Here is a 24,529-nt window from a genome sequence, read left to right as displayed (position 1 = left end):
TGTTTCTCGTTTTGATTTGATATTTTCAGAAAAATGTTCATCTTTAAGATTGTCATCGTCAATGTTTTTGTTTTTGATTATGGTGGTAGGTGTGGCTCACACATTACCCGAAAAAAATGAAAATTTTTTTGTTTCATTTCCAAAAATGATGATTGATGGTGGTGGTGGTGGTGGTGGTGGTTGCAAATTCCATTCATTTTGATTCAACTTTTCTTCTGTTTTTGATTTTTTGAAAAGAAAAATAAATCTCTCACTTTTTCCATCAAGACAATCAACAGTAACAGTTACAACTATTCGTTTGTTCGCGTGGCAAAGTTTTTTTTGTTGTTGTTGATCAAAAACTTTGACTTCTCACCTGCCTGATGGATATCCAAATATTCATACTGTAAATGTTGGTCAAGTGGATTCGTCTCTTTACGAAAAAAAAACAAAAAACAAAAATCTTGTCCATCTAGAAATTCAAGTCTATGCCTTATATATTCCGTTATTTGGCATTTTCAAGCAACAACATAAAAACAACGCTTAACAATTGAATGTTTTTTTGTTGTTGTTGTTGTGATCCATATTATATAAAATCCAATTCGATTATCATCACCATTATCAAGTGAATATTATGAAAAATAAATGAAGAAAAAAAATTCTCAAGGTAAACTTACGCCCATGTCGTTGTTGTTCTAATATGAATAAATGAATCAAAAAATTGAATATGAAAAATCAACAATTCAAAAGACAAACAAAACGCTCTATAATAAATTACCTTAATTAGTTAACGCGCACACACTTATATTTCGTGACAAAAACAAAATTTTTTTTCTCATCATAACATTATCATTTACCATTTGATTAAAAGATTGATTTTGAATAAAAAAAAATGACCAATCTAAATGATATTTATGATTATCAAAGGCTGAATGGCCATCATTACAATCATCATCAACAACAGCAACAACAGAATTTTCGAAATGATTCCAATTATTATGGTTCCCAACATCATCATCATCATCAACAACAAAATGCACAACATTCACATCATCATCAACGTCGTTCACATCATCAATTGCATCCACATCCACATCCACATCATCATCATCATTTTGCCAATAACGGTGATCTCGATAATGAATTCATTTCCGATAATGATGATAATGATAATGATGATGATAATAAAATGATCGGCACTGGTGGTGGTGGTGTTGGTGGCATTAATCCAATTGGTGGCAACATAAACGATATCTATAATCGTAGCGTTATTGAACCAACAAAAGGTTGGGATGTATTTGTTGTCACACCACCGGAAGATGAAGATGAAACACTTAGTTCAAAATGGATAGAGAAAATATTGAAATTTTTAAAATTAATCACATTTTTAATCACATTTATAATCGTATTGTTTTGTGCCGTTTTTTCCAAAAGTATCGTATTGTTTATGACATCAATGATACGATCAAATCGTACTGTACCGGTTTGTGCACAAGGTATACCCGGTTTAGAACGTGATAAAAAATATGTTGCCGTCTATCAACCAGATGATCCGGAACGTATTGGCTGGATTTGGAGCCTATTTTTAATACTTATATTTCCTGAATTTATGACATTATTTCGTAGTGTTCGTATCTGTACATTTAAATCATATCGAATACCATCGAAATCAATATTTTTTACTGTAAGTTTTTGCTTTTGTTTTTTTGATCAATTCTAATTTTATTAATCATTTTTTTCAGGTATTTGCCATTGAAAGTATTCATACATTAGGATTGGTAATACTAATATTCATCATATTTCCATCATTAGATGTTGTTAAAGGTGCAATGCTTACAAATTGTCTTTGTTTCATACCATCTATATTGGCCATATTTTCTCGTCGTGAAGATGAATCAAAATATAAAACATTTTTAGATATAATCTCAATGATTATACAAGCAGCTGCATTCATTATATGGCCAATTATGATGCAAGAAGAACGTATACCAGCACCATATAATCCATTTTTAATACCAATAGTTTGTATTATGATCTCATTAGGTTGGTGGGAAAATTATTTGGATAAAAATTCAAATTTTAATTTCATTCAACAAATGGCCAAAATTAAACAAAAATTTCATCGTACACGTTATTTTATTTATATATTCATTTCAATTTGGAAAGTATTGCTCATATTTTTATCAATGTTTGCCTGTCTTTATTATATCGATGGTTCAACATCATTGGCCATTTTTGGTAAATTTCGTGAAGCATTTGGACAACATAAAATATTAATACAAAGAGATCGATCCGATTTATTGGAATTTGCTAATACCGATCAATTTGTTGGTGTTGAAGGTGAATCATTTGAAATTAATTCCCGTTCATTAGCATCATTATGGCTAGTTTTCATGCAAATTGTTGCCACTTGGCTTTGTTATGTTGTGGCAAAATTTACCTGTAAAATCTGTATTCAAGGATTTAGTTTTGCTTTTCCAATTAGTCTTACAGTGCCGGTCACCATTTCAGTATTGATCACATTCTGTGGAATTCATTTCGAAAATCGTTGTCCATTATCGGATTTTTGGATACCAAAATATCTATTCTGGTTTTGTCAAGAAGAACCATTCAGTGAATTTCTAATGAAACCACATGCATTTTTATGGGTTGCATGGCTACTATCACAGATTTGGATTTCCGTACACATCTGGAATCCTAAATGTGAACGTTTAGCAACGACGGAAAAAATTTTTGTACTACCAATGTATAATTCTGTATTGATTGATCAATCATTAGCAATGAATCGTCGTCGTGATGATGAAGAGATTATTAAAAGTGAAGATATTAATCTAGATAGTGATGGTACAACAATGCAAGATCCATCACAACATTATGAAACAATTTCTGATCAGGATGATAAAAAGAAAAAAGATAAAGAAACTTTTAGTGCCGATCAAATTATACGTATCTATGCAGTGGCTACAATGTGGCATGAAACAACAGAAGAAATGTTACAAATGCTAAAATCAGTAATGCGTATGGATGAAGATCAATGTGCACGACGTAATGCACAAAAATATCTTCGTATTATTGATCCAGATTATTATGAATTTGAGGTTCATATATTTTTCGATGATGCATTCGAATTGTGTGATGAAAATGATGAAGATATGGTTGTTAATCGTTTTGTTAAACAATTCGTACAAGTTATGGATACAGCCGCTAGTTATGTACATCAATGTAATATTAAATTAAAAGTGCCAAAAAAATATCCAACACCATATGGTGGCCGTTTAGAATGGATTATGCCTGGACAGAATAAATTAATTGCCCACCTCAAGGATAAGGTGAAAATTCGACATCGTAAACGTTGGAGTCAAGTTATGTACATGTATTATTTGTTGGGTCATAAAATTATGGAATTACCAATCGATGTTAATCGTAAGGCAATGATTGCTGAAAATACTTATTTGCTTACATTGGATGGTGATATAAATTTTCGGCCACATGCTGTACAATTATTAGTGGATCTTATGAAAAAGAATAAAAATCTTGGCGCTGCCTGTGGTCGTATACATCCGGTTGGCACTGGATTCATGTATTGGTATCAGAAATTTGAATACGCTATTGGTCATTGGCTACAAAAAGCAACTGAACATATGATTGGCTGTGTACTTTGTTCACCAGGTTGTTTTTCATTATTTCGTGCAAAAGCATTGATGGATGATAATGTAATGCGTAAATATACGACAAAATCCGAAGAAGCATTACATTATGTTCAATATGATCAAGGTGAAGATCGTTGGCTTTGTACATTACTATTACAACGTGGTTATCGTGTTGAATATTCTGCTGCATCTGATGCCTATACACATTGTCCTGAAGGATTTGGAGAATTCTATACACAACGACGTCGTTGGGCACCATCAACTATGGCCAATATAATGGATCTACTTTGTGATTATAAACGAACAGTTAAAGTTAATGATAATATCTCATTACCATACATCATATATCAGGGTATGTTAATGGTCGGTACGATTCTTGGACCTGGTACAATATTCTTGATGTTAGTCGGTGCTGTTAATGCCGTATTTCGTATATCTAATTGGGATTCATTCTTCTGGAATTTCGTACCGATCTTATTGTTTATAATTGTTTGTTTTTTGGCCAAAAATGATGCACAAATTTTTGTTGCACAAATACTTAGCGCTGCCTATTGTCTACTAATGATGGCTGTATTCGTTGGTCAAGCTATTCAGATGACTGAAGATGGTCTTGGTTCACCATCGGCAATATTTTTTCTATCATTAACCGGTAGTTTTATCGTTGCTGGTCTATTACATCCACAAGAGATTAGTTGTCTTGGACCATTGTTATTATATTTTCTAAGTATTCCATGCATGTATTTATTGCTTATTCTTTATTCATTGATCAATTTGAATGTTGTCACCTGGGGTACACGTGAAGTACAGTCAAAAAAAACGAAAAAAGAACTGGAAGAAGAACGAAAAGCACAGGAAGAAATCAAAAAGAAAAGTTTGCTTGGATTTTTAAACATGACCAATGAAAATCAAGAAGAAGGTAGCATTACATTCAATTTGGCTAATCTATGTAAATGTATGCTATTTACGTATCCAAAACCGAATGAAGAAGCCATACATTTAATGAAAATTCAAGATCAATTAGAAGATATTAATAAAAAAGTTAACCAAATGGGTAAAACAATTGAACATCAACATAAACATCATCATCATCATCATCATGGTAAAGGATCACATCATCATCGTGCTCTTGGTACAGTAAATGAATGTTTCACTGATGAAGAAGATGCTGTGGCTGCCACTTCATTGTTGGATGATATTGTTAATGAAAATCGAAATCAATCAACCATAAAGAATGAAACCGGTAGCCATAAAGAAGATGATGATTCAAAATCATCAATGGATAGTAATTCACTTAGATTGGATGATGATGATCGAATCGAATTACGTAATGAACGTGATGAATCATTGAATCCATATTGGATTGAAGATAAAGATCTTAAAAATGGAGAAGTAGCCTATCTACATCCGGCTGAAATTCAATTCTGGAAAGATTTGATTGAAAAATATCTATTTCCAATCGAACAGAATAAAGATCATCAGGCTAGAGTTGCATCCGATTTGAAAGAACTTCGAAATCGAGTGTTTTTCGGTTTTTTCATGTTGAATGCATTGTTCGTATTGAGCGTTTTTCTGTTACAATTGAACAAAGAAATTCTACACGTTGATTGGCCACTTGGTGTACGTGAAAATATAACCATAAATCCGGATACGAATGAATTTATTGTTGAAAAAGAATATCTAGAATTGGAACCTATCGGTTTGGTTTTTGTCATTTTTTTCGGTTCAATTTTGATCATTCAATTTGTTGGAATGTTGTTTCATCGATTTGCAACTTTATCACATATTCTTGGTAATTATAATTTCATTCAATTCCTGTGTTTTTGAATTTTTTCATTCTAATTTCTTCATTTTTTTTCATAGCATCGGTTGAACTTTCATGGTGTTCACCAAAGATTGAAGATATGAGTGAAGATGCATTTATCGATAAGAATGCCGTACAGATAGCACGTCATTTACAACGATTACGTGGTATTGATGAAGATGATAAATCATCGGAAGAATCACCATATGGAAATCGTGTTGAAAAACGTAAAACAATTTATAATCTTGAAAAACGAATGAAAAAACCACGTACCATCGGTACATTGGATGTGGCATTCCGAAAACGATTTCTTAATATATCGAATAATATTAATGAAGGTAAATATAGCCAAAAAAAAATTGTAAAAAAGAGACTAATTCATTTATTTGTTTATTCCCTTTTAGATACACCAATTTTAGGTGGAATACGATCGAAAGAACATTTTCTTGCATTACAACGTCGTAAAAATACATTAATCGATGATGATCAACCAATTGTTTCGAATAATAGAAATAACAATACAGGAATGCAAACATTGGGTGCAAAAAATGAATTTGTTCGTAATATACGACAAAGATCAACATTGGATACGAAACGACCATCAAAAGGACCGGCACCAAATCCACCACCACCACCACAATTACCACCATCATCAGCATTAATATCTACATCAAATCAATATGGTATACAGAATCCATCATTTAATAAAAATGAATCAGAAAATGACGATATTGATGATATTGATGGTGATGGAATGAATGGTGGTGGTCATACATCATCATCCCGTGCAATGAATCTTTCTATTTATGGTAGTAATAATCCAATAACAACAACAACCATTACAAATACTCGAAACAAACCACCAAATTTAAGGCAAAAAAATCGTAATAATGATTTAAATTCTGAACTATGAACAACAACAACAAAAAAAAACTAGTGATAATCAAGTCAATATTTTTATTCAATGTATTAACATCATACACCAGAATACACACACACATACATAAAAAAAGGAAAAAAAATTTTTTATTATTTATTTTCTTCACAAATATTTCACACTCTTTTTTTTGGTCTTGTTTTACATGCGAATGGTATTTGTTGTTATGTGTAATATATACGAAACAAAAAAATTCAAATCTTTTTTTTTACATTCTGATTATCAAAATTTAGTGTATGTGAAGAAGAAGAAGAGATCATATATACGGAACAATAATAATATTCATCATCATCATCATCATCATAGATTTGTACTGATTCTTGTTGATTGGCCACTATTACTAGCAGATATCGATTGTTGTTGTTGCTGCTGCTGTTGATGATTCATGTTCAACGTTTCATAACGATTATAATTGGATACTTCTTTTGCTAATTCATCTAATGTGAATTTTTTTGTTTCATTATTATTATTATTATTGCTAGTATTAATTAGACCACAATCTGGTGATGATGATGATGATCCATGAATTATTGAATGATTGTTGTTTGTTTGTTGATTATTAACAGCTGTATATAATAATTGAAACCAACGTTCCAAAACCTGTGAAGATGGTCTGATTTTTATTTCAAGTAAAAAAAATTGATATTTTAACAAATTGTAATAATGAAAAATCAATCAATCAATCAAACATACCGCATATCAGGATTTAATTCAGTACAAAGAAAAGCAATCCTCCAGAATACTTCTGGACAGGATTTATTAACATATGTATCGAAAAAATATTTTTTATCCACACTAAAATCTCGATTTCGTTTTAAAACATCAGGATCGGCATTTACAGAGCCAATAATCTTATATATAAAGAAAAGAAAATCAATTAATCAGTGATTTTTCTTCTTTTTTCAATGAAAAATATTACCTCGAGTAAAATAATTCCAAATGAATAGATATCAACACGTTCATCATATTTATCTCGATGCATCATTTCTGGTGCCATCCAGAATGGATGGCCAACAATAGTATAACGTTTACGGCGATCACGACGACGATTTAATTTTTGTGTCTGTTTTTCACTGAATGATTCTTCGTTACTGTTGTTATTATTATTGTTGGAAACGAGAAGTTGTTTGTCATCATTATTGTTGGTGGTGGTGATGGTGGTGGTGGTTTCATCATCATTCGTACAGGTTATTTTTGAAAGACCAAAATCAGCTACAACAACAGTTCCATCTTCACGTACTAGACAATTTTGTGAATTAAGATCACGATGTATTAGATTCATTGAATGTAAATAATTAACACCGGAAGCAATATCTCGAGCCCAACCAATTCGTTCGGGCCAATAAATTGAACGTTTCTCGTCTTGAATCAATTGTCGTAGTGTTCCTCCCGTTATATATTCAGTTATAAGATTTAATTTTTTTCCACGATACAAAATTCCAATAAAATGTAAAACATTTTTGTGATTCAAAGATTTCAGGATAGAAACTTCACGAACAAAATTCGTTTCAGCTTCACGATCATTATGATATAATTCTTTGATGACCATCTTTTCTTTGGTCACTTTATCGGTCACTTCAAATACTTCACCATAGAAACCTTTACCAAGTAAAGCTCCTTTGACTAGATCGGCAGCACGAAATATTCTATAACTTTTTGGTTCAACACGAAATGACTTAGTTCTTGATAATGGATTATTCAATCGAGATGCTAATGTTAAACCATTACGAGATGATGTAAAATATGATTGTGAATTTTGTTGATTATTTTTATTGGAAAAATTATTTGGAATAATAGTTGGCAAATTATCACAAGTATCGTTGCCGAGACCACCGCCGCCGCCACCGCTACCAACACTAACAGTGGCCGTATTTCCATTATTACATTTACCACAATCTGAACTTAGACTAATTGCTTCAAGTAAACGTGATAATGATGATGAACGTTCACGATTACGATATCGTTTATCCGTTGATCTACTAATACTACTACTACTACTACTAGAAGATTGACCGGCTATTGAAAATATAATTAAAAATCAGCTGTTTCAAATATATAATCAAAAATGACTTACCCGATGTAAATTTAGATTTATTCGTTATTTCATTCAAATTTGAACCAGAATCAATATTCGAAACGTGATCATTCGAACTACTGTCCAGTAAATTCGAACGTTGATGACATAGACTTTTCGGTCGATCAGGTGTCACATAATTTGATTTACTATTTGTACAATTTTTATTGTCTTTATCATTGTTTTTAGTGAATGACATGACATGATTTTTATTCTCAGTTGTCGACAAATTGACGACTAGTTTGCTCTGATTATCATCAAAGTCAATGACACCGTTCGTTGTCGTGGTTGTCGTCTTTGTTGTCTGGTCTGTAGAATCATATTCTAAACTTGGTGGTGTTTTCTCTCTTGTCATCGAATTTTGTGTTTTTTTATCATGATTAGGATTATGTTCAACATAAAGACGAATTATTTTATCGGAATATAAATCAAAGAGATTCTTAATATCTTCAGGCGTTGTACTATCACCAAGAAAGCTATCATTAATTTTTAGTATACGATCAGCAATATGAAACAGATGATTATCATCATAATTGACATCAATTTCTGATATGGCCACCAGTGAATCGGTTTTTTCTCGAATTTCTAATTTAAAAAAAAAATTGATTTTCAAGACAAAAAAAAATCATATTAATTTAATTCAATCAGAAAATCATTTTATTATTTTCATATATATGTACCGTTTATCCAAGGCGATGGAGGATGATGACCAATATAATGTATATGACTATGATGGCCATTCTGTTGTTGACAATCCTTGAATGCTAAACGAATTCGTCGTTTTTTACTATTGAACAATGGTGGAATATCAATCATTTGAATCACATTATTGCTATCATGTTTTTGTTGTAATAACTGGATTTGTTGTTGTTGTTGTTCATCATTTATCAATGGCCTATTGACAATTGGATGATCAAATGATGTTTGTTTTTGAAAACAATTATTACAAAATAATTGCTGACAATCAACATATGCATATGATTCATCATCACCAATAATAGCATGACAACAATCACATTTGAAACATTCTGGATGAAATTTATATTCACCACCAATAACCATTACCGGTCCGGTCATGAAATGATGACAATGGCGACAACGTTCACCAAATTTATTATAATAATCTTCGGCACAATAAAGAATACCATCTTTTTCAAAATCCCAAGCAATCAATGATTGTTGACAAATATTACAGCTGTAAGAAAAAGAAAATAATTTTAAAAACTCAAATCAAAGCAAAACGAAAAAAAAAATATTTACCGAAAACATCGAAGATGACAAAATTTTTTCGTACGATTACTGATTGCTTCGACAATCTGATCATCATCATCAATATCTTCATTACAATTTGAGCATTTCATTATGGAAATTTTCAGTTAACGATAAACGAAAAAAAAACTGATGATTTGAAGAAAAAAGTAAATAAAGTTATCAAAAAAAAAAAAAAAAAAAAATTAAAGATCTAAAGAATAGATTCTGTTTGGTAATGACATTTTTTTTTTTAGTGGAATCAGAAATAATAAATAAGTAAATAAAAAAATCGAATGGATCATTTAGGAATGAACACGATAATAAATGGATGGATGAATGGAATGATTGTTTTGTAAAATCAAAACAAAATTGAATTTATCATTATTCAATGATGATTGTTTTCATTTTGCAAATCGTTGAATTTTGACACGATAATATATGGTGGTGGTGGTGGTGATATTTTTCATGTAATGAAGAAAAAAAAAGAATTCAAAAAAAAGCAATACTGTTATTTTTTTTGTATTTGTTGTGAAAAAAATTTTCATTTTTTTTATGGCTCAGCCGCAAAACATCATCGTCATCAACATACAGACACACACACACACACCATTCATTCAAGATGTCAATACATTTTACCATTCAAGGATTTGTATGGCGTGTGTTGTTGTTGTTATTGTTGTTGGTCCATTGAATGATCACAATATATATTCCAGACGCACAGTCGTGGCAATAATAATAATATTTTTTTTTGTGGCTCAAAGACTCGTTTTTTGGCCGATACCACCACCACCACCAACACAACGATGAACGGCGACTGCTACCATCATCAACATAATCATCATCACCATAAATAAATTTCCACAAACAACAAACTTCGAATCATAATAATAATAATATTGAAACCTGTCAGGTATGTCTATGTTGATTTCTTTTTTCATTAATCTAAAAATCACTCTTTTTCAACACATCAACAACAGGGCAGATACCTTTTTTTTTGGTGGTTATATTCTGGTTAATATATCAGTTTTTTTTTGGAGATCGAGCTTTGACCATAAAGTCAGAGTTTATGAACCTAAATTTTGTCTGGTCGATAGATGGCAGATGAATTTTTTTTCTCTATCATTTCGTAACTCATCGAACATAATCCAGAGTTGTAAATTTTTCCAAATTTTTGTAAACTTTGAAATTTTATAATTGAATTTTTGTTTTTTTTTGGGTAAGTTGATAATATTGGAATATGAGAGTGTGGTTTTTCCAAAATAGCTTGAAAACAAGTTTTATAATTGTCGTCTCTTTTTTTTCTCTATTTCTCAATTGTCTCTCTCTTTCACTCTCCCTCTCTCTCAAATTTTGTGGAAACGAAACAAATGATTTTATGATGAATGAACTGAAACTTGATGACGTTCCAATTCTTAAACGTAGACAAAATAATAATAACAACAACAACAACAACAACCGAAAAAAAATTCATCCACCATTTGTTCATAAAGGATTCTTGCAATAATAATGGGTTCGAATCTATGTGAATATATTCAAGATACAATCAATATCCAATATTTAATACGACAATTATTACGTATGGCTAATGATCAAACTGATTGTTTGGCTGATGATTGTATGGATGATGGTATTAATAATAATAACAATAATAATCAAATTGAAAATAATCTACGACAAGTTGACCATGGTATTGGTTCAACATCATTAACATTTGGTTATCTAATGTTTACATTTTTACTTATTTGGATGGTATTACCACGTAATTATAATCCACAATCACAATCACAACAACAACAACAACGAAATCGTCGTAATAATCAATCATCAGATGAAATGAAAAAATCGAATCACAATAATGATCACAATGATAATGACCGTGGCGATCCAGGTCTTACATCTTGATTTTTTGTTTGTTTGTGTTTGATTTGAATTTAATTTATTTTGAAAAATTTTATGATTGTTTTTTATCTTGTTTTTTTTTAAAAATTTTTAAAAATGAAAATATACATAAAAAATCTTTTTGTATAATGATTATTTTTTCGTAAAACGATTCCGTACCTTTTCAATTATATTTTTAATCTTATCCTTATATGCTCCAGTAGAAGTGGGTAAATTTTCAAAATGTAACAATTCACCCATACCGATTGACCATTTTTCTAATGAAGGTAATTTTGGACGTACTGTTTGTGGAACAGCTGTTCCATATGAAACGATTTTCATTTTCTTTTCAACCGTGGTTGTACTGATTTCGTTCGTTTCTTTTTCTTCTTCTTCATGATTCGATGATTGATTCGTAGAGTTTTGTTCATCATTTGTATTTGTTTTGATTATCTCGTCTTGTTCTTCAGATTTTATCTTCACTTTTTCTTTTTCTGGTTGAAGCTCTTTAGAATTTTTTCGATCATCATTACTGTTTTCATCGTGATCAACATTATCTTCGGTTTTCACTAACACAACAGATTCAGATTTATTTGTATTCGATTCATTATTGTTGTCTGAATTCGTATTCGAATCATTGGTTGAATTAGAATCCTCATCCAATTTTGCACGTTTATAAGGTACAGGTTCAATGAATTGCATAGATTCAGCAGCAACATCAAGACGTTGATTTTGTTGATAAGGAGGCATTCCAAGAATAACCCAATCCTGGTTTCGACAAAAAAAAATTGAAATTCAATTTACGCTAAATTTGCAATCACACTTACATCTCGAACATTTTTTGGTACTGGTGCATTGAAGCCTGGATATTCAATTAATGTATCTTTATTATATTTAAGATTATCATTTAGTTCACCGTCTTCACCGTTAGCCAATGAACTAGATGGCCGATTTGATTTGGCTCCATCGTTCACAGCCAATGTTTTTGATTCAGCAGCTTGTAACCAAACAGGTGGATAACCTAATATTCGCATACGATAAATCCAAAATGGTAACATATCATGTTCAAGGCCTAATGCATGACGAAGGTTTGGACTTTGAATAGGAGAAAGTTTCAATAATAAAATTAGTCTCAACAATAACAAAAATTGGCGCAATTACCTTAATTTCCCGACGGTATATTTATCTTCGTTTACATCCGAAAAATAACGTTTGCTGTCGAATCAATCATTCAAAAAATTATAATTCATGATTTTCATTCAAGATAAACTTACTTCTTTCTTGATGACATGATTTTTTTTATATTAAAAAAATTATATCAAAATCGAAATTTTAGCCAAAAGAAAAACAAAATCAAATGTTTTTCCAATATTCGGCTATATCGACACGAGTTTGTACCTAAATTGAATTGTTGAGAGCAATTCAAATTATAACAATGTAATTATTTTCAAACTTTTATCTTTTAAAATTTATTCGATAATTAATTTTAAAAGTGTAAAAATTTTCCAAAAGAAGAAATTTTTCTCATCGATATGAAATTATCAGGATTAAATGTTTTTTTAAAAAATGATTTTAAAAAATTAATCTCTTTTCGTAACATCATTGATGAACGGTTAAACCTGTCAATGTGTGTAATCCGGCTTGTCCTTTTTTTTCCATTGATGTTGGCATGCCTTTATTGAGGCTTGTTGATGCAAACATTTTTTTTCTCCATTTATTTTTTGAAATAAAAATTTTTTTTTTGTGAATATTTGATTTTTGATCATCGATTATGAGTGGAAAATTTTTCAAACATTTATCGGATACTGAATCCGAAAGTGAAGAATCCGAAGAAGAAGTATTAGCACCGACAAGGGCAGTACAAGCGTAAGTTTTGTTTTTTTTTTATTTTTTATTTTGCACATAATTTCAAATCAATGTTTTTTTCTGTTTTTATTTTTACCATTACCAATAGAAATTATTCATTCAGCGATGATGATGATGATGTTAAACGTGTGGTACGAAGTGCCAAAGAAAAACATTATGAAGAATTGAATAATACAATCAAATTGATACGAAATCATAAGAAAATCAAAGATGTAGCAAAATTATTGAGCGGATTTGAAGATCTTATTAAAGCCTATCAAAAAGCAAAATCATCGGTCATCGATAAAGAAGAAGGTGGTAAAGTGCCAAAATTCTACATAAAATGTTTGGTAGAATTGGATGATTTTGTACAAGAAAATTGGGAAGATCGAAAAAATATGAATAAAAATAATTCCAAATCATTAACAACATTGCGGCAAAAATTGCGAAAATATAATAAAGAATTTGAACAAGAAATCAATGATTATCGTGAAAATCCAGATGGTGATGATGAAGGAAAAGAATCAGATGACGAAAGTGAATCTGATGATGATGATGCCGGCTCTGTTGATGAACAAAAAGGAAAAACCAATGATTTTGAACGACAAAAAACGATGAGCACAACATCTAAAGATATAAGCGATGAAGATGGTGAAGATGATGATGAAAGTGATTGGGATATGTCATCGGATGAAGATGAATCATCTTCAGATGATGAAGATTATGGTGAAAATTTATTGGCTAAATTTTTGAAAAAAGATACCGACAAAGAAAAAGAGGTGAAAAAACGGGAGAAAAAAGTGAAAGAAGTTCGTAAGAAAAAAGATGATGAAGGTGAATGGACAAAAGTGGAAGGTACAGCAGCACCGGAAAAACCGAAAATGTTTGCCAAAGATGCTGAAATTAATCATGTGGTGATGGCAAAAAAATTGATCGAAGTTATGGCCATGCGTGGTAAAAAACGTGTCGATCGTATTGATCAAATAGATATGTTACATGAATTGTTGGCCATTTCACGGCAAAATAATTTTGGACCAGCATTGGAAGTGAAAATTCTACTCGGTCTTCAATCAGCATTGGCCGATTATGCTTCAGGTAATTCAATGAAATCGGAAATATGGAAAAAATATCTACAAAATATGGAAACAATTGTGGAGATTTTGGATAAAAATCCCGATTTAATCATACAGGAATCGATTCAAGAAGATCAAGAATCATTTCAAAATCCACCATATCTTGTACAAGGATGTGTCCTGACAATGTTGGAAAAAATGGATGAAGAATTTATTCGTTTATTACAAAATTGTGATCCACATTCACCTGATTATGTGGAAAAACTATGCGATGAAACACGATTGGTGGCTATTATTTCAAAAGTTCGTTCATATATTGAACATAATGGTCGTGGATCACCATCCGATCGATGCCGTATCTATATGTTGACCATTGATTTTATTTATTATAAATTTGATCAAAAAATTATTGGTTCAGAAAACGATACGGCAGCTACATCGAAAATGATACGAAAACATCCTAAATTGATTCTCAGTGCAACGGAAAGCTCTAAACAACAATCACCCGAGATTGAATCTGAATTGAATAGTCAACAATTGATTGATCGTCTTTGCAAATATATTTATGTAAATGATGAAACTGGTCGTATTTGTAAAATGGCTGCATTATCACAGGTGTATCATTATGCATTACATGATCGTTGGTATGAAGCACGTGATCTAATGATTATGACCGGCTTACCAAACAGCATTCTCAATCATAAATCAGACATTCAATTACAAATTCTTTATAATCGATCATTAGTTCAACTTGGTTTGTGTGCATTCCGTCATGGATTCATTTTTGATGCACATTCATCATTGTTGGACATACTTTATAAAGGTCGTGTACGTGAACTTTTGGGTCAAGGTTCGAGCAGTAAGTATATCATTTTTTTAAATATTTGTGTTCATTTAATCTAGATGGATTTAATTTTAATTTTAACTTTTTTCCAGGATCGAATATGAAAGCCGTTGAACGTTCACCAGAACAAGCAAAATTGGAGAAACGATGCCAGATACCGTTTCATAAGCATATTAATTTGGATCTAATCGAATGTGTGTATCTTGTATCGTCGATGTTGTTGGAAATTCCTGAAGTTGCTTCGAATGAATTTAGTGTTCGTAAAAAATTGATTAGCCGTTCATTTTTCAATCAGCTTCGTAAGAATGAAGAACAACCATTGGTTGGTGTACCTGAAGCAATGCGTGAACATGTGGTGGCTGCATCAAAAGCAATGCGTGTAGGTAATTGGAAACAATGTCAAGATTATATAATCAATGAAAAAATGAATGCTCGTGTTTGGAATTTTTTCTACAATGCCGATAAAGTACGAACAATGTTGGCGCAAAAAATTCGTGAAGAATCGTTGCGTACATATTTATTTACCTATAGTTTTGTCTATGATTCAATTGCAATCGATACATTGGCCGAAATGTTCGATTTGGAAGCAAACACTGTTCACAGTATCATAAGTAAAATGATCATCAATGAAGAATTGATGGCTTCATTGGATGAACCAACACGTACGGTTGTCATGCATCGAACTGAACCATCAAGGATTCAAAGTTTAGCACTACAATTGGCCGATAAAGTGAATACATTATTGGATTATAATGAACGATTATTGGAATTGAAATTAGTACCGATGGGACATTTTGGTCAAGGTGCTCGTTTTGATCGTAACTATCAGAATCGTCAAGGTAATCGCCAAGGACAGAATCGACAGAATAGACAACAAAATTATGATAGACAACATTATCGTGGTGGTGATCAGAATCGTGGAAATCGCGGTAATCGTGGTAACCGTGGTCATCGAGGTGGTGGTGATAGAGGCGGTGATCGTGGTGATCGTGAAAAACGAACCGAAAGACAGGAAAGCCGAGAATAGATTATTGGATGGATAAAATGATTCCTTTTTTTTCTCTTTCTCTCTCTCTCTCTTTTTAAACAAAAAAAAGTATAATTAATCAATATATTATTTGTAACAATCGAAAAAAACATACATTTTTTTAAATTTTTTCAAAAAAGTTGATTGATTCGCGAATAAAAACAAAAATTATTCTTGAAAAATTTTTCTTTTTTTTTTGACAGCTTTCCTCAATTTTGATTATTCGAAAGTGGCGCCAGCAAGTGATGGAAATCGGCACTATTTCATTTTAAAATTCTTCCAATCATATCATTTCGAATGTTTTTTCTTTTGTTTCGAACACTAGTGTGAATCAGTGAACGATGATTGCCGATTTAAAGATTTCGATGATGAATCAATCCGGAATTAAAAGAAAATTTTCAACAAATTCGTCGTCAATTAAACAAACAATTAGTGAAACAATCGAAACAGATATGATTGTGACAAATAATAATAAAAAAATTGCCTTATTGCCATATGAAATTCCATTGTATACTGGAATCAAAGATAATATCGATCGACCAGAATACGAAAATGATCAAAAACAGATTATCGGTTATTTTTGTCTATTACCTGAAGAAATAATGATAAAAATATTTCGTTTACTTTCAATCGAAGAACTTAGCCTGATGGCAATGACCAATTCAAAAATTCGGAATTTTATAATTCAATTTTTTCTTTTTAGTCATCCAGGATATGTTTTTCTTATCCGAGCAAGTCAATTCAATACTATTGATATATATGAACCACGATTCATATTTGAATCACAAAAACTATTCTCACGAATTGGTTTGTTGATCAAACGATCAACATTTTTGTTTCGCACCAACGATCGTATCGATATGATGATCCATATCATGGAATTCAGCTATGGTATACCATCGATTCGTTTGCTGTCCAATCATGATTATGCCCATTTCAAATTGACAATCAAATGTTATTCAAAATTAATGAATACTTTTATAAAAGGTTGGCGTGATTTTGAATGTGAAAAAATGTTTCAAAAATTGAAAGGTATGTTGTTTCAATCAAGTGATTTTGACTCATCAATTTTATTTCGAATTTTTCAGATGTATGTCAAATTGATTTACAAATTGGAAAGATCCTGAAAAATACCTTGGGATCAAAACAAAAACAAGAATTATTGGTGCGAAATTTTTTTCGTATGATTTTTGCCCATCCACATGATTCGTTGAATAATTTGAAGGAAAAAATTGGCTGGTTAATGAAAACTGTTAATGTTTATACATTGTCAGAAATGGCTCGTTTATTCATCGTCATTTTTGGCCCATTAGTAACGGTGAATAATAATTTTCACAATTTATCACTACCATACATTGCTTGGTGGGATTTGACTGAATCTAATTTTACCGAAAGAAGTTTTGAAGACTTGGGATTAACATTGTATTTCCTGTATTTGAAATCTGATGAATTTTCCTACAGTAAAGATTGTAAGTAATTGCTTAAATAATTAAATCAATCTTACTATGAGTTTGATTCGAATAGTTTTGATCGATTTGGTTGATCGTATTATAATGACACCGACTAGATGGACAGCTATGAATGTATCCGAAATGCTTTATTATGCCGGATACGAATTGACATTGACTTTTTTTGGTAAAAAAATCAAAGGTAATCAAAATTTGAGAAAACATAATCACAAATTAATTGATTTTTTTTATACACGACAATAGAAGGTTATATTGAAGATGTGGCCACACAATTATGTCATCTAAATGTGGTGACATATAAAAATACAAAAGATTTAACAACAATTGCAAAAATAATCGAAATACTTGTGAATGAAAATGGATTCGAATTGATACAAAAATTACCAGATGCATTTTCGGCTGCATTTTTTGACGTTGAAATAATGAGTGATGAAGATCAGATTGAGATTTATGAAATATCCGATATAATTGAATCACAATTAGAATTAATGAAAATTGCTCTATTGAAATGCAATCAAAATCATCATTAACTTTCTCATCATCCATACATTCATTCATTTTAATCTAGTTAATGAATTTCTCGATAATTAGTTATATAATTTATTTAATGATTGAATTAAAAATTTTCTAACATGCAAGTGTTCCGGGTGTGTTTGTGCAACGATGAAATATTGTTACAAATCATTGAAGAACTATCGATAATTGTTTTATCACTACAATCGATTATCGAATGTGTGTGTGATTTTTTTTTCTGAAAATTTTTTCGAATATTCACTTTGAGAGATTGATTTTTGTATTTAGTGTCTCAATAATCCAATAACTTTGACAACGATCATGAAGGTCATTATCGGTGATTTATTCAAGATGATTGATGCAGATTTTTTTTTTCGTTTGTTTCCACTATTAAATATCACATCTATCAAAATGTAGGTATATATAAAAATGAATCCTTTTATCATAATCAATTGGATGGATGGTTTGATTGGCCATCAAATCATTGGTGAAAAATCTAATTTTTTTTCCTATTTTTCATGATCATTTATAATCAATTGATCGATATATTATAACCATTCAATAATTAATATTCGATATTGGCAATTGATCAATATATTTTTTTCCAACGATTGATTGATTGATTTGATTTGATTTGATTCGACTGTCCCTATGAACGTCACCGGGCGATGAAAAGAAAACGAAATTTTCATTTTCTTTCACATGCCTTTTTCTCTCTCTCTCTCTCTGTTGCTATACGGATGATATGGATCATCATGGCGAAAAAAAGCAACAACAACAACGATATGGTATATGAGAAAAAAACGAAAAAAGTGCCAAAAAAAAAAAAAAAAAAAAGGAAAAATAGAAAATCTGCAACAAATGTGGAAATTGTTTTCAAACATTATCCTAAAACTTGGACAACTTTGGGATTTTTCAATCTTGTTTTTTTTCTGGTAAGAAAAAATTTTTTTTTGTTTTTTTTTTGTTTAAAAATTTCCATTTCAGATCATCATCATCATCATCATCAATCCGGTTCAAGACCATTCGTTAGTTTATGTGTGTGTATATATATGATAATCAACAATGATGATAATCATCATCATCGTAATCAACGATATGATATTTTTCAATGTTGTTTTTCTTTTCCATCCGTTGGTAACCATATATGAAGAAAAAAAAATGGAAAAATTTGAATGAAGAAACAAAAAATGAACCGGGTTTTTTTTTCTTGATCAATAATATTTACAATAATATGGCAAAAGGGCCACATCACCATCGATATTGGCCAAAAAATTATTCATAAAATCAATGACCACAATGCGATGTGTGTCTGTTTGTGTGCACGATGCACCAAATAGAATAGATATTGATCAAATTAAATTCAAAGAAAAGAAGAAGAAGAAGAAGAAATCAAGCAAAGGATAAGTAGTTTTTTTTCTTTTTTCTATCTATTGATGATCATCGGGAAGATATAATCTTTATGTACTAAAAATTTTTTTTTTCATTTTAGGTGATGATAAACGATTTATATTTTGCGAGAAGAGAAAAAAAAGAATTTTGTCCACCACCACCACCACCACCACGAATACCAGCACCAATTCTATCCGTTTGATGATGATGAAACATTTATATTTTTTTAAATCATTATTATATGCACAACAGAACAAAAAAAAAAATAATCAGCTATATAAAAATTGATTTGAAAAAAAATTTATCAATGATTATCGCAAATCATCAATTATATTAGAATAATAAGAAAAAATTTTTGGCCAACCAACCAACCAATCGATGAGTAAAAATTAATAAATGAAAAATCAAATATAAATTATCGATTGAAATCAACATATCAAATATGCGAGATAGTGTGTGTGGGTGGGTGGGTGTTTGTGTTAGAGAAAGAAATCAAAACAAAAATCAAAAAAAAAAAAAACGATAACACAAAACAACGATGATGATTAGATATATGGAAAGAAAAAAAAAGAAAAAATTCGATACCAAAAAGTAACAGAAGCAAGAAACAAAAAAACAAAATGAAAAATCAAAACGATTATTTCATACCAATCGTCGTTCAACTCGATTTGTATAAATACAAATCTCATAAAATCAACCATAGTTAATAGTCATACGTAAATATACACACCCACAACAACATCATCATCATCATCGTTTTTTTTCTTGGTTTCCAAGAAAATTATTCATATAATATTGATTGAATTACAATTCAGATCCATTTTGTATTGTTGTTGGTTTTGTTATTGTGTGTGTGTGTGTGTGTGTATGTATGTTACCTTGAAATTATAAAATTTGTAAAAAACAATAGAAAAACAAATATTTTTGTTAAATATGCAACAACAATTATTATTATCATCTCAAACATCTTTATCACCATCACAGCAGCCATTACCAATCACATCATCATCATCGTCATCATCTTCATCACCATCATCATCAACATTATTTACATTACAGCCATCATCACCGGAATCAATATTACGTTCAATGATTTCATATCCACAGGATAATAATACAGATCCTATACCATATCTACAGCAAGAATATATTCAACATTATCAACAACAACAGCAGAAACAACAACAACAACAACAACAACAGCAGCAGCAGCAGCTGCAGCAGCAAAATGCAATGATACCGTTAACAACAACAATATCTTCATCACCGATGACAAAGACAATGACATCGACATTAAATTATTGTCATCCAAATATTAATTATCATCATTTATATAATAATGATCATCGTTTATTATCATATTCAGCACCATCAAGTCCATCTGGTATGATCATGCCATCATCATCATATTATCAAATTGAACCTGCAAATTTTAATGAAACATCTAATAATAATGGCCAATTCTATTCAAATGATATTAATAATAACAATAATACTACAACATCATCGTCATCATCATCATCATATCCATTGAATGTACAACAACCTATTGGCTATTTTCATCAAAATCATTCAGCATCATCATCATCATCATCGTCATTTGAAACAATTGATAATCAATATGATAATCAAACAATACTTGAAATGGATAATCCAATGGGAAATTTTTCAATACAAAATTCCAATCAATCAGATTATCAATTATCATTACTTTACAATAATAATAATAATGAATATAATGATGGAAATAATTTCTCAACCATCAGTAATAATAATAATAATAATAATTTTATACAAAACAATGATAATTTAATGATGAAAAAAGATGATTCATCAACAATCAATTTAATTGATCCATGTAATTCATCGATATTGAATGGTAATATTATCTATAAGGAAATTGGTCGAACAAAAAATTCATCTGCAACAACGACGACGACGAATAATAATAATGCAATGATGACACCGCCATCAAGTCCTGATAATGAAACATCAGCTTATCTAGCATATCAGAAAACAATGAACGGCAATAGTAATTCATTCGTTACACAGGAAATTCCCACCAATTCTGTTCGAGAATTTGCCAATTCAATTGAATTATTTGATAATCCAATTACATTGAATAATTATTCAGTTGCATCACTCATTACTGATAATGATTGTCATAAATTGATCGAAACAGAATTATCACCACCACCAGCACCAGTATCAATGACCAATACAAAATCTCCGCTTGCATCAATGATTATAACAACGAAAATCGCTGATCTTGGTTCCAATTCACGAACAACAACAACAACAATGGGCATAAAAAAGACAAGAGGAAAAAAATCGAATACAATCGGTTCATCATCTTCTTCTGTAACAGGTCGTATTGATGGTATCAAAGTTCATAAAATTACACCAACAGCAACAACATCATCATCATCATCATCATCATCGGAAATGGGTGGTGATAATAATAATAATAATCAACCAACAAATAAACAAACACAAAAACGTACTGCACATTTATCGGCTGAATTTCGTTATCGAACAAAATTGAATGAAAAAATAAACAAACTTAAATGTTTAGTATCGAAACAAAAACATAACCTTAGTAAATCGGCTGTATTAACACGTTCGATTGAAATGATTATGAATTTGAAAAAATTAGTTGTTCAATTACATCAGGCTAATATACAATTACAACAACAGCAACAACAACAACAACAACAGAATCAAAATTTACATGCAACATTACCAACAGCAACAGCAACATCATTATCATTGAAAGATGTAAAAACAATGACAAAAAATCTATCAACACAATTCATAAATGTAAATCATCTAACATCAATCAAACCGGAACAATTATCATCAACAGCAGCAGTAGCAGCATCGTCAACAACGGATATAAAAAATGAACCAATAGATACAAATGAACAACAATTTTATTGAATAACAACAACAACAACAAAAAGAATTTGCCATTTGGATTTATTTTAGCTTTTAATTTCTATATATCTTTTCTATCTATTTTTTTTTTCTAAAATCGAATTGGATTTATTGATTAATTCTCATTGGATATATATAGATAATAATTGATTGATTTTATTTTTTTTATTGTAAATAAAATAAATATATATTTTGAAAAGAAGAAAAAAAATTGATGACTATTAGAAAATGAAAAAAAAAATTCATATTGTTGACTGTTGTTGACATTATCGATCTGTTATTATATCGAATCGATGACATAAAGATTTTGATCACAAGATTTTTTTCTTCAACAAAGAAAAAAAAACAACCAAAAACAAATATCATTTTCATTAAAATCAATCATAATCGATGATCATTTTGATAAATAACGGCCAATTGGTTCAAATTCCATTTTGTTGTGGTAAATTAGAAATTCCATTTATATAAACACACATATGAAAACAACATTGCCAAAAAAAAACGATTTGACGATTTTTCGAGATGTTTTTTTTTACTATTATCAATCAATCAATCAACTATTTCGACCTTTGTAATCGAACGTTTTTGATATTTTATTCAATTAATAATAAAAAAAAACAAAACATCGAATGATGATGGTATTTTCCCGTGGAGAAAAAATAAATAACATTCGATTCGATTCGATTCAATTTTTTTTTCATTAAAAAACAAACAATTTTCATTGATTGATTTTTGACATGAAATCCATCCGGTTTCCATCCCATCATAATAATTCCTTTTATTTTTCTGTTTTGTGTGTGTGTGTGTGTTTTATCGTTGAAAAAAAAAATTTCTTTGATAAACAAAATGAAAAAAAAAATAAAATCAAAACAGGAAGAAAATTAATGATAATGATGATGATGATGATGATGATGATCTAATTGATATCAATCTAATCAGATCTGATGACATTGTGTCATGAGATGATGATGATGATGATGATGATGAATAGTGATTTTCAAATTCAATCAAATGTGTCATGTAATATGCGTATTGTTCTTGTTTTTAAATATTTTTTTTTTTTTTTTGGACTTTGAATTTTTTTTTATGCCATTCCTTTTCTTTTTTTTCCAATCATCGTGATCATCATCATCATCATCCATAATCAGCATAAGAAGAAAAAAACCAGACAATTTGTCTAGTTTTATGATCAAAGATAAAGTTTATTTTTTGCTATTGCAAAAGCAGAAGTAAAAAATCAAATATTTCGATTATCTCCATCCAAAAAATACACAGTCTATATTAAATGGAAAGTTTCATCGTCATCATCATCATCATCATTATCATTATCATCAATCTTTTATTGAAAATGTACTGAAATGAAATTTCTTATTTTTCTATATCTAATCAAAAATGAATTTTTTTTTTTTAATTCCATCAAACATAGTACAAATCCTATTGATTTATCCTATTGATTTAGATTGTATTTTTTTTCATGATTTACACACCAATGGAGAAATCATCATCATCATCATCATTATCATGAAATAAATGATGGCTAAATTCCAAATGAAATATTGTTGTTGAAAAACAACAATATTTCATTTCAACAAATTTCGATTGTATACAATCACAATCATCATACAAATAAAATTATCAACATTTTCGCATCCGAAACCAAAAAAAAAAAAAAAAAAAAAAAAACATTATTGATAATAGGAACAAAAATTTTCCGTTTAATCAATGATTTGTATGGAGAGAAAAAATTGGTTGGCAACAATAAAAAAAAAAACATTTGGATGACAAAATGTTCGAGGCAAAGGTCATCTAGAATATATGATCGCAAACGGGAAAATTACGAACCAGAAAATGAAAAATTT

At 30.1% G+C, this 24,529-nt stretch overlaps 7 protein-coding genes across 8 annotated transcripts; 5 read left to right on the top strand and 2 right to left on the bottom strand.

Annotated features, from left to right (window-relative positions):
- Positions 1–8: 8 nt before the first annotated feature.
- kkv (hyaluronan synthase-like protein kkv) lies at positions 9–6,473 on the top strand. Its single transcript, XM_047052666.2, has 4 exons — positions 9–1,663; positions 1,722–5,418; positions 5,490–5,768; positions 5,835–6,473. The coding sequence occupies exons 1-4, from the start codon at positions 872–874 to the stop codon at positions 6,341–6,343; spliced, it is 5,277 nt and encodes a 1,758-aa protein (XP_046908622.2). The 5' UTR covers positions 9–871; the 3' UTR covers positions 6,344–6,473.
- Positions 6,435–10,614, bottom strand: LIMK1 (LIM domain kinase 1). 2 transcript variants are annotated; one of them, XM_075730820.1, is made up of 7 exons: positions 10,596–10,614; positions 9,702–9,839; positions 9,122–9,636; positions 8,442–9,026; positions 7,287–8,383; positions 7,061–7,218; positions 6,435–6,980 (listed from the first exon to the last, which is right to left on the bottom strand). In XM_075730820.1, the coding sequence occupies exons 2-7, from the start codon at positions 9,800–9,802 to the stop codon at positions 6,668–6,670; spliced, it is 2,769 nt and encodes a 922-aa protein (XP_075586935.1). In that variant the 5' UTR covers positions 9,803–9,839; positions 10,596–10,614; the 3' UTR covers positions 6,435–6,667. The 2 variants fall into 2 exon arrangements, with proteins under 2 accessions (XP_075586935.1, XP_075586934.1); XM_075730819.1 differs by lacking the exon at positions 10,596–10,614 and adding an exon at positions 10,322–10,359.
- LOC124500337 (uncharacterized) lies at positions 10,286–11,739 on the top strand. Its single transcript, XM_075730821.1, has 3 exons — positions 10,286–10,602; positions 10,670–10,908; positions 11,115–11,739. The coding sequence occupies exon 3, from the start codon at positions 11,199–11,201 to the stop codon at positions 11,592–11,594; it is 396 nt and encodes a 131-aa protein (XP_075586936.1). The 5' UTR covers positions 10,286–10,602; positions 10,670–10,908; positions 11,115–11,198; the 3' UTR covers positions 11,595–11,739.
- On the bottom strand, positions 11,595–12,961 carry LOC124500336 (uncharacterized). Its single transcript, XM_047064395.2, has 4 exons — positions 12,845–12,961; positions 12,732–12,785; positions 12,398–12,665; positions 11,595–12,338 (listed from the first exon to the last, which is right to left on the bottom strand). The coding sequence occupies exons 1-4, from the start codon at positions 12,859–12,861 to the stop codon at positions 11,724–11,726; spliced, it is 954 nt and encodes a 317-aa protein (XP_046920351.1). The 5' UTR covers positions 12,862–12,961; the 3' UTR covers positions 11,595–11,723.
- Positions 12,962–13,231: 270 nt separating this feature from the next.
- Positions 13,232–16,541, top strand: eIF3c (eukaryotic translation initiation factor 3 subunit c). Its single transcript, XM_047053400.2, has 3 exons — positions 13,232–13,436; positions 13,525–15,347; positions 15,425–16,541. The coding sequence occupies exons 1-3, from the start codon at positions 13,342–13,344 to the stop codon at positions 16,357–16,359; spliced, it is 2,853 nt and encodes a 950-aa protein (XP_046909356.2). The 5' UTR covers positions 13,232–13,341; the 3' UTR covers positions 16,360–16,541.
- Positions 16,542–16,727: 186 nt separating this feature from the next.
- Positions 16,728–18,461, top strand: LOC124500370 (F-box only protein 47). Its single transcript, XM_047064436.2, has 4 exons — positions 16,728–17,391; positions 17,448–17,828; positions 17,884–18,009; positions 18,072–18,461. The coding sequence occupies exons 1-4, from the start codon at positions 16,728–16,730 to the stop codon at positions 18,356–18,358; spliced, it is 1,458 nt and encodes a 485-aa protein (XP_046920392.1). The 3' UTR covers positions 18,359–18,461.
- A 557-nt stretch (positions 18,462–19,018) lies between these two features.
- LOC124490295 (uncharacterized) lies at positions 19,019–22,881 on the top strand. Its single transcript, XM_075730666.1, has 2 exons — positions 19,019–19,276; positions 19,329–22,881. Exon 2 carries the CDS (start codon positions 20,667–20,669, stop codon positions 22,671–22,673), a length of 2,007 nt encoding a protein of 668 aa, XP_075586781.1. The 5' UTR covers positions 19,019–19,276; positions 19,329–20,666; the 3' UTR covers positions 22,674–22,881.
- The last annotated feature ends 1,648 nt before the right edge of the window (positions 22,882–24,529 follow it).

The sequence above is a fragment of the Dermatophagoides farinae genome, chromosome 4 (genome assembly GCF_024713945.1).
Source record: "Dermatophagoides farinae isolate YC_2012a chromosome 4, ASM2471394v1, whole genome shotgun sequence".
In the NCBI taxonomy this organism is placed as follows: Eukaryota; Metazoa; Arthropoda; class Arachnida; order Sarcoptiformes; family Pyroglyphidae; genus Dermatophagoides; species Dermatophagoides farinae.
The sequence above is the reverse complement of the archived record's forward strand: the minus strand, read 5'-3'. Positions and strand labels throughout refer to the sequence as shown.